The sequence below is a fragment of the Alligator sinensis genome, unplaced genomic scaffold, assembly GCF_000455745.1.
Source record: "Alligator sinensis unplaced genomic scaffold, ASM45574v1 scaffold496_1, whole genome shotgun sequence".
NCBI classification, from domain to species: Eukaryota; Metazoa; Chordata; order Crocodylia; family Alligatoridae; genus Alligator; species Alligator sinensis.
The window spans coordinates 960,461-970,433 of NW_005842246.1; the positions used below are offsets into that span (position 1 = coordinate 960,461).

A 9,973-nucleotide genomic window follows, 5' to 3' on the forward strand; every position below is an offset into this window, starting at 1 on the left:
TCTCTCTCTCACCTGACCTTCCCCCAAGTATCCCAGGTACCCCAAGCACATACATACGCACTGTAACATCCAAGTTAGGAGCTTACCTGTGTGTATGTGTAGGTGGGTTGTGTATGTGTGTGTATATATACACACACACACACACACACATGTCATTGCGTGTATGATATACAAATTAGTGATCTGTGTCTAATCTTTGGGGTGTATAGTGCATGTGCTTGAATTGGTGATAGTTATGCATGTGCCTAGGCTGGTTTGGATGTGTATGTGCCTGAGCTGGTAGAGTGAGTGAGTGAGTGTGTGTGAGTGTGTGTGTGTGTAATTGATTTGTGTGTTTGTATATGTGCAATTGTGTCACACCCTCCTAACAGTGCAATATTGAGATCTTGAGAGTTGGCCTGACCCCACAGGGCAACAATACTGCAAGTTTACTTTTAATTTCTTATCTACTATGACCCCTTCCATTTTTTACAGAACTGCTGCCTTCCAGAATATAGTCCCTTCATTTTATAAGTATGGTATCCAACCTATTTTCCTAGATGTATCAGAAATTATACTGTATAAACACAAGAGTCTGGTATGAAATCCCTTCTTAACCAGAATTGTTGAAGTTTTGCTCAGACAACTTTCATGTTACTATAATATTTTAATTTTCATCTTGCTTTCCTTTTTATAAAAACTCTAATGGGAGATTTACATTGAGTAAGTTTACCCGTAGGCTTTCCCCTGAACCTTAAAGTGACTTATATTCATAATAAAAACAGGGCAAAAGAAAAATCACTTAAGTCTGGCATTTAAAGTAGACCAAATGGACTCAAATTGGTACATCTCCTAAACAAATAATCAAAAGTTAAAGACTCATTCTCAGCTGCTGGCTTTTAAAAATATTGTTTTTGCACAGACTTCATGCTTAATTTAAATTCTCTCTTGCTTTTTTTTTTTTTTTTTTTTTTTAAAAAAAAAAAAAGGTCTTTATTGCAGAATGTCACATTACTGGAACAACCAGAAGATATAGCCAAAAGAGATATTCAAAGGAGGAAATGGCAAAATATGTCTTTCTATAACCCTTAACAACTAATAAAGTTGCTGTACTCCAATCACAATACTTACTGTATAGTTTCAATACAGGTCCCAAATTTGATCTGAAAGTTGTTTTCATTTGGTAGGAAGAATTCCCTGAATCTTAAAAGTTTTTTAAAACTTATTTATTAGCCATAATACTGAAAGGCTAGTTCTGATAGCAACCAGTACCCAGGTATCTGGTATTCATACTTGAACTAAACTATGCTTGTACAGAATTATTTAGGGAAATCATTCATTTGCTCCAAGACATTATTATAATTTTATAAATTATTAGTTATCAATTTATAAATTCATAGAAACCAAATCTTTGTTCAACTTTTTGAAGAGACAAATGGACAGAGATCCAGTGATATAAATCCATTTGTCCTAGATTTCTCTCTCCCCATCGCTTGTTTTTTTCCCCTGTACAGGCTCACAAAGTAGAGTACACAATATGTAACATTTTCAATTCTACACAAAGCTATGTTAAAGATTACAGGTTGCAAAATTATGTACTCAGAGTGCTAGGAAATCCCAGATCAGGGTTACCCAGACAACCTTAATTCAGCTCTATTGTGCATATGCATTATGATGCAATCCTTAATTACCTAATCACATGCCATTTTTTAACAGGATAGCTGCTTCATTCAATGCACTGGATAGAGAGTGTTAATTTAATACCTACTCATGAATAGCAGTTCAATATTTAGTTTTATCCTCATTATTCTCTGTGTAGTTCTAGGTCTTATTATTGCATACTGCTGACACTCTACTCTGAAGAAAAATTACCAATTTCCTCATACGCTTTTCCAGCATTCAGCACCAGTGTCAGAGTGTTTCATACACTTCATTATCATAACACTCCTGTGTAATGGAAATACAACTATCTCTACAGTTTACAAAAGGGGGAAGGGAACTGAAACACATTAAGTGTCCACTACTTTTAGGTGCCCAGTTGAAGACAACTGGGGCTTGATTTTTCAGAATACTTATTTATACAGATAAAACCTTCCAATTGCACAAATTAAGGTAACAACAGCAGTTAAGAAGCAGAATTGCAACCTTTAGATATACTGCACAGACCTAAGCCAATTAAACTGAGTCATTTCAGATTGCCATCCTTTGGTCAGCAGAAAGATGGGGATGAGAAACATCAGTTGATTTCAGTCTGCATAAGTAATTATGCACAGTGAAGGAAGGGTGAAACTCAGGAGTTTAGTTCCATCCAAATCTTGTGTAAGGAGAGTTTTCTAGATGATTATAGAACTTTCTGCCTATTTCATAATGCTATACTTGATGCCTTCTACCCTACACTCTCCAACCTGCTCCTGATCTAATTCGGTCTCTTCCATCCTCTAGCTTCTCATTAAAGCCCCAAACTTTATGCTCATTCAGTTCTAATTTATCTCCCCCATACCCCACTTCCTGTTCCCCACCAATAGATTGACAGCCCCAGTCCCAGGACTGCACTGGAGCATCCCAGCTTTCTTCGCTTCCAGAGCCATGCCCCTGAGACATCTGGGCTGCAACTCTGGAAACAGGGAAAGTTGGGGTTCCCTGCTTCTAGAGATGTGCTTCCCTCAGCAATCTTTGGGAACCCTGGAGATTGCAGAGGGCACATCTCTGAAAGCAGGGAACACATTGCCCATTGTCCTGCAAGATCAGTGGGAGGGATAACAGATGATGTGTTTCACCCAATGAAGTGGATCAGCTGTTGCAGAACACAGCTGATTCACTTCATTTTGCAACACTATTTCTAGCCTCATTTTCCTCACCTTTACCAACTCCCACCTCCTAATCCCTAATCCTTCCCATGTCTTATTAGACTCTGTTTCCTAAACTATTCTTTCATCTTCTGCACCTTTGTGTTAGAGTCTGGTGACTTCCTCTTCAAACTGCCTGGATGCTATGAATCAGATTGTCTTGCATTGTAGAGTAAAGCCTCAAGGAAGGGTAGAGACTCCACAAAGCCTATGCGTTTCCTGTGAGGCACTGCATGCTGAATAAAAGCAAAACAAAGGAACATACAGAGCACTGCAAAATTACAGGCAACACGTGGGAAATACTGATCTAGCTTGAAACCAGCTTTGCTTGTCAAAAGATATTAAAAATATCACATGACAGGAAAAAACAGGCTTCTGACTCTCAGGTCATTGTCCTTGGCCTGAAGCAGGTTGGAGCTACAACCCAGGGCAGGGTCATGCTCAGTTGCTAGGTGGGGGTGATGCACTGACTGGAATGCCCATGCAAGGCATGGAGAAGGAATTTGTGTACACAGTAAAGATGAACTGACTACCCAGATTTTGTCCGTGAATTTTTTTTAAATCCCAGAGCATGACTAAATTGGGACTTTACAAAAGACTTATAACTTTGGGCCTAATTTGGGTGGATTCTCTTGGGGAAAGCAAAACACAACATCAGTGATATAATGATCATAATCCTTCCACAGGTAGAGTTTAATCTCTGAACTATAGGGATGCAATTCTCAAAAGGAGGTCAGAATTAAACAAAGAAAGAAAATATTTTCCCTCTGGTTTTGTTCTTAGCAATGGCTCCTTTGTTTTGGGCTGAATCTTCCAAAATAAATAAATAAAAATTTTGCCCAAGAAAGTTGTAAACCATGAAAAATGTCAAGCTAAATGATTTGATACAATTACAAACAAATGAAGAGGACCGTCTCATATTTACCAGACCCCACCTACAATAAAGGGTTCACACTTGTCTGACAAGTATGCAAACAAGTGTGATTTTCAGTAGATAATATTAAAAAAATGTAAGGGTTTCCAAGCAATGATGCTGGCACTCAAGCTATAAAAGGATACCAAAAAAAATCAGTACTTGTCATAGGGGAATGACAATGTCTAAAAAGAAACAAACAAACAAAAAAAAAAACGGTTTGCCTCCTCAGAACCTTGAGAATTGTAAGCAATGAAAAGTAATCTATTTGAAGACTAGTTTATTAAGTTTTAGTTGTTCAGTTCAGAATTTATAGCTATACTAATCTGATAAAAAAAATTCACTCTGGTTTGTTCCATAAACTCATATTTGGATGGCTCCTTTAGCAAGTACACATCTGTTAATATAAATATCCAGCTAAGGAGAATGATTTAATTCTAACCAAATAATTTGAGATGGAACAAATGTTGAAAACCCCTTGCTTTATAATTTTTTAGAGATGGTAGGGACTAGAAATGTTAGAAAAATTGGTTTTGCCCCAGAAATCCATGCTCTAGGTATTAAGAACCATGTTTCTTAGCTTGACACATTTACTATCTTATATAATAATACTAGCAAATTGCCCGTCAAGAATGACCAGGGGGAAGAGGGGGGCAGGGATGGAGCCCCGTATCCACTCCCCCCTTGTCCAGGTCCCTCCCCCCACCCTGCCCCTGCCACTTGGGGTTTGGCCCTGCTCCCCCCCTCAACTGCATCAGGGCCAGTTCTAATTTATCTCCCCCCTGGGTCCGGGTTCAGACAACCAATCAGAGTGCGAATAAAGCATTATGGACAGACAGACTAAGGCTTTTCTAATATTAGAATAATACTTCAACTACATTTTCTTAAAAAGTTACCGATTGTACACTGTGAAGAAATGAAATGAACGTGTCAAGAAGAGATGAGTTTCATGTGAACTAGAGCTTGTGTCATGGGCAATTTTTAGACACAGCCTCTGCAATTCAATTAAGTAAAAAAAAAATAAAATCCCTTTTGTACATTTAGCAGGTTGCAAGAACATAAAAAAATTCAGTGTATACAGAGTTATGCAAAAGGTATATAATATTAGATATTTCAGGAATTTATGAGAAAATGAAAAACTGATGAAGCCTGCTCTGCTTTGGATTACTCCAGGTTTTGAACCTGAGGAGAGAAACTACAAATACCAAATCTGGATAAAATACCAGCATTTTTAACTAAAACAGAGTTTAATTTGAAAAACTAGTCAAGACAACATTGTTTGAAACCGACTCAACTTGTATGCAACTCAGCTGCGTTGTAAAAGGTTACAGGTTAAAAATGATCAGGATATAAATTGCCTGGTAGTTTCCTTGCATGTGTGGTGAGGAAGTGAACAGAAGAAACTGAATTATTACTTGGCACCTATGTCCTTCTTGATTAAATGAAAATATAAAGGATACTGGGGTACTATGTATAACATTAATGCAATTAACTATGTAAAGTACCACCCCTTAAAGTGTTCCATTAAACAGCAAAGGGTTCCACAAGGAACACATGCAGGCTTCACTGCTAAGTAATAGTTTATCATCATAGATAAGTAAGGATGGAAGCAACCTCAAGATATCATCTTCTAGTGCAACCCAACATCGAATCTGCAACCTTGGAGTTATTAGCAGCACACTCTTTATCTACAGCTCTGATGCTATTGTATCAAGAAGTTCTCCCCCAAAATGGGATTTCGTGCGCTCAAAAAGCTTCTCTTACAACATCTAGGAATATTTAATTACGTAACCTTTATCTTAATGGATCTAGTCAGGGAGCTGAAGTCCAAAGGAACACTACATTCTGTTTTAAATGGTGACTAAGGCACAGAAATAGGGAAAGTAGAGCATTAGTTATATGGAATGATCCCAAGAACAGCTGTACAACCTCCTACTTTGTTGTTTTCAGATGCACACGCAGCACTGAAGTCATTTTTACAGGGCTTTTTTTCTGTCCAGAAGACAGAAAACATGCAAGACTGAATGATATTTACTTACTTTTGCCAGAATGTTCATTAATCAGTTAATGGTAAGTGAAATGTTAATCATTATGCATCATATTACTAAGTTAAACCGTGAAAAACTTGTTGGAAAAGGGTAGTACGGTCCAGCTAAATAGTTTATAGCACATACTATATATAAAAGCACGTATATGGGCCAGTTATCCCAGTGATATCTATGTAAATATGAAGCTTTATTATGCTACTCCAAATTAAATTGAGTGTTTATTTATAGTATTTATAAATTATATAACATTTTGTTGTTGCACATATTTTTTATAATAAATGCAACACTGAGGTTTAGCTACCGATATAACAGGAAATTGAGTATTCTAGAAGTCTCCGCATAAAAATCTTTAAGAAGGGACAGAATCAGTGCATGACCATACCACATTTCTTCCCCTTCAGGCACAGAGGTCAATACTTTATAATACAAAATCTTGCATGTATCACATATACAGCATCACAACTGTTGCTCATACAAATTGTTGCATGTTCATGCAATGAAAGATCTAGATTATTGGTTTAACATAAGGAGGAAGAGAAAGGTGACACAAACTCAAAAATTGTTAAATTATATCATTTAAGAAGTTCTAAAAAAAAAAAAAAGAGATTTTAAAGTGCCTTTAACTGCTGCATTCCTGAAGTCAACAGCACAATGAAAAGGGTCATGCAAAAACCTTGCTCATATCAACTTCATGGAATTCAACTCCACTTCTGTTATCAGAATGCACCGTAGTCCAAAGTGGGATTTGTGGTACATTAAATTATTATTAGAGAAAGATAAGTTAATTTCATTTGTAGATTGTGTTTCCTGTACAGAAACAGGACATTTTTTAAAGTGTGCATACCTAAAGTTAACACCCACACCAGCAGCCTGTATTTTCCCCAAACAACTGACGTGTTTGCAGTTCATGAGAAAGTAAGTAAAAGCCAAATCCTGTCTTCCCTTTTTTGTCTGTCATAGATCAACACCACTTGTAGGGAAGTTGTGCTTTAAGACTCCCCAAGAAGCAGCCTTATTTGGCCTCCCTCCTTCAAGATCCCCCTGAAGCCAGCTCTAGCACAGACTCTCAGGTAGCAAGTCTCTGGCTCAAACCTAGGCTCTTTGTCCTTAACTGTAGCCCTGCCAGAGAGCTCCTCCTTTTTGGTCAATTCTTTTTGGGGGTGGGGGGGATCATCTTCAAAGGGCAGAGGGTGTCAGAATACTGACACCCAAACAGCACAGCTTACCTTGCTTCAAAAACAGGTCTTTGTTGTGACATGGCAGTTCCCTCTGGTCTTCCTAGGACTCTTATCTTTCTCTCTCTGTGCCTTCCCTAGCATTTTCTCCTCACTTCCCCCCTTAGACTATCCCTTCCTTTCCATTCAGCTCTCAGAGCCTCACTTTCTCTTCAGACACAATAAGCCACCCTTGCAACAAAATGGTTACAAAACTATAGTATTAACCTCAGAACAACACAGCAAAATGAAATAAGTAACGAAGAAAGAGAGAGCAGTCTCTGGCCTGCTGTCAGGCCATCTGCCACTGGGGTGAAAAGGGCATAAAGGTGTCCAGTATCTGAAATTATTTACAGGGCCTTTTTACAACAAAGTGCTTACACTGATCCCACCGCCAAAGTGGTCCCACCAGAACTGCAGGCTAGAACTCAGCCCACTTCGCCTCTTTCATCACACCATCCAGGTAGCTATTGCCCTCCTAACAATCGTAACAGCAATCATATCCTCAAACTGCGATACTTGCATGGCATTTACCACTCACTGCCTCCTTTGTGCTGTATTCCTGTCTTGTCTATTTATATTGTAAGCTCTGTAGGACAGAGCATATTAGTCTGTACAGTGCCTATCCCAATACAAACTTGACCTTTGTTGGTCCATGGGTAAGTCCAGAAAAAACTGCACAACTATACAGTACTTACCACATTGAAATCTAAGTTTTTTTCCACCCATTCTTTGGCTTCTTTGAATTCATCTTTCATTTCCATGACATATAGCGTATCCAAGGCATCTACTATTGTTGCTCCTTGAATGTTACCTGAAAATACACAGAGATAAGTATTTATTCTAATCAAACTCTTCAGAGAAATCTGATCAAAAGTCTACATACAAGTGTATTCACATAGTTTATCAAGAGACTACAATGCTTATGGCAAATACAACAAAATGATTATGTTGTGTATGTTTATTTTTCCACCAAGTTTTGGAAGAATTATTTTTAATTTTTACTATACAAAACAATAAAAAAAAAATACGGGGCTTTTAAAATCTGACGTACCCAAACCCGAGTATTTAAAATTTCAGCAATACTTTTGTATTGATAAGCACCAATAAAACTACTTAACAACTGTAACTGCAAGCTTAGTAATACATCGGTAAAAATGTATTCCAGAGGGGTTTTTTGTTTAAGGTTAAGTCATGCTGCGTCTTGTTCACTCCATGCTTAATACTGTAGAGCAGTAGAGAGGATTTTGAAACACTGACAATGAATTAAGAATGACAACAAAAAGAGAAGGGAAGTTTTATTCACAGAAGAGACTGGCAGAACCAGGAATTCAACTTCCAACTTTTTACCTAACAGTTCATACTCTTCCGAAGACAATCCTGGTAGCTCCTGAAGACTGCATTTTTCTACCTGGATGGGGCTAATTAACTAAAAGCTGATAACTAAGTTAAAGTATTTAGCAAGCTTTGTTGCAAACCCCTGCCCCCCCCTCTTCTTTAATGTCTTCACTCTGTCATGTTTTTTTTCCCTCCGACTATTCATGATAGATGCAAGAGGCAAGGATTATTGTGGATGACATCTTTTATTGCATAGTATGCAGTTGGTGCAATAAAAAAAATATCACCCACAAAAATCCTTGCCTCTTGCATATAGGTTTTCCTTGCCAATTGCTGGGGTTAGGTTCCTGAAAGTTCACGTGGTTGGCAAGACAAAAGGCTTATAGGAAAAATGGCAGGTGGTGGGCTGATACGTGGCCATGGAAAACCATGGTTACTCAAAACTGTATACCATGGTAGCTAAAATGGTATATAGAATATTAAGCGTGGATACTCAAAACCGTGGTTGGCGAGGGAAATCTGTATATCCTGAACCATCATGGCTCTGAGGGAAAGTTACTCTCCCTTTGCCTGAAGAAGGGTGTTTGTACCCAAAAGCTTGCAAAGTACAATTTTTCCAACTAATTAGTTGTCTAATAAAAGATATCACATTTACCCAAAGAACCTTGTCTGCCCAACCACACTTTAGGAGTAGCTCATATTTAAAATTTACATTTATGTACATGACCCATTTCTGCAGAAGACAGAAGGCAAAAACAACTGTTTTAAATTCGATTAGTTGACTGCAAATTCACCTCACTGAGTCAACAGTACATGTAAGTATGTTTACTTAGTTGTTTACATCCTTACACTGCCAACACTGCCTTTGAATAGTTAATTTATTTCTCTGTTGGTAAATATGTGGATTTTTGCTACTTACAGTATATTTTTCTTTACTGAACTGCAGTAATAACTGTTTTCTTGTTTGAATTAAATGACTATCTTCATGTTTTATTAGAATGTATGCATTTTAGTTTCCTGCCTCATGAACTATAGAAGCAATATGAAAGATTTCACTTGTAATTAAACATTTCAAGTGACAAGCAACACCTAATTACTGTAAATGGTTAAACATTAAAAAAAAATCCTCTATTTATATTGTTCATTGGACAGAACTGGAAGTAGGTAGATGCTCAATCACTCATCCCATCTCATCACGGTACTACCCTTACTTCACCTTTATGATTTAGTTCCAAGTGTGTGCTGCCATAGGCAATGCTAAAGGAAGTTTACCAGTAACACTGCAGCAGAACTGACGCTCTTTAAAAGTTAAAGGATCTCTCCCCACCACATACAATGAGAGTTGATACAAATTCAGTATTTATTACAATTAATAAATAATGGTGAATTTAGAGACACACAAAAACCCTTTCAATACAAAACATGATATAAAAGAGACACTCTAAAATTTCCATATTTTCCTTGCATACAAAATGCACTTCCCCACAAAAAACAGCTTCCCCAAATTGGAGTGCATGTATTAATCAAGCTGGGCTTTTGGTTGTAGCCGTGTTGGTCTAAGGACATAGGCAGGCAAGGTTCTTTGAGTAGATGTGATATTTTTTATTAAACCAGCTGGTTGGGGGGGGGGGGGGG

The 9,973-nt window shown here is 37.6% G+C and overlaps 1 protein-coding gene across 1 annotated transcript in view; it reads right to left on the minus strand.

Moving 5' to 3' along the window:
• Positions 1-9,973, minus strand: part of MAN1A1 (mannosidase alpha class 1A member 1) — a 194,024-nt gene that overhangs the window by 164,182 nt on the left and 19,869 nt on the right. The window contains exon 3 of the mRNA XM_006027485.3: positions 7,699-7,814. Within this exon, the coding sequence (XP_006027547.1) occupies positions 7,699-7,814 (116 nt within the window). The remainder of the gene's footprint in view (positions 1-7,698; positions 7,815-9,973) is intronic.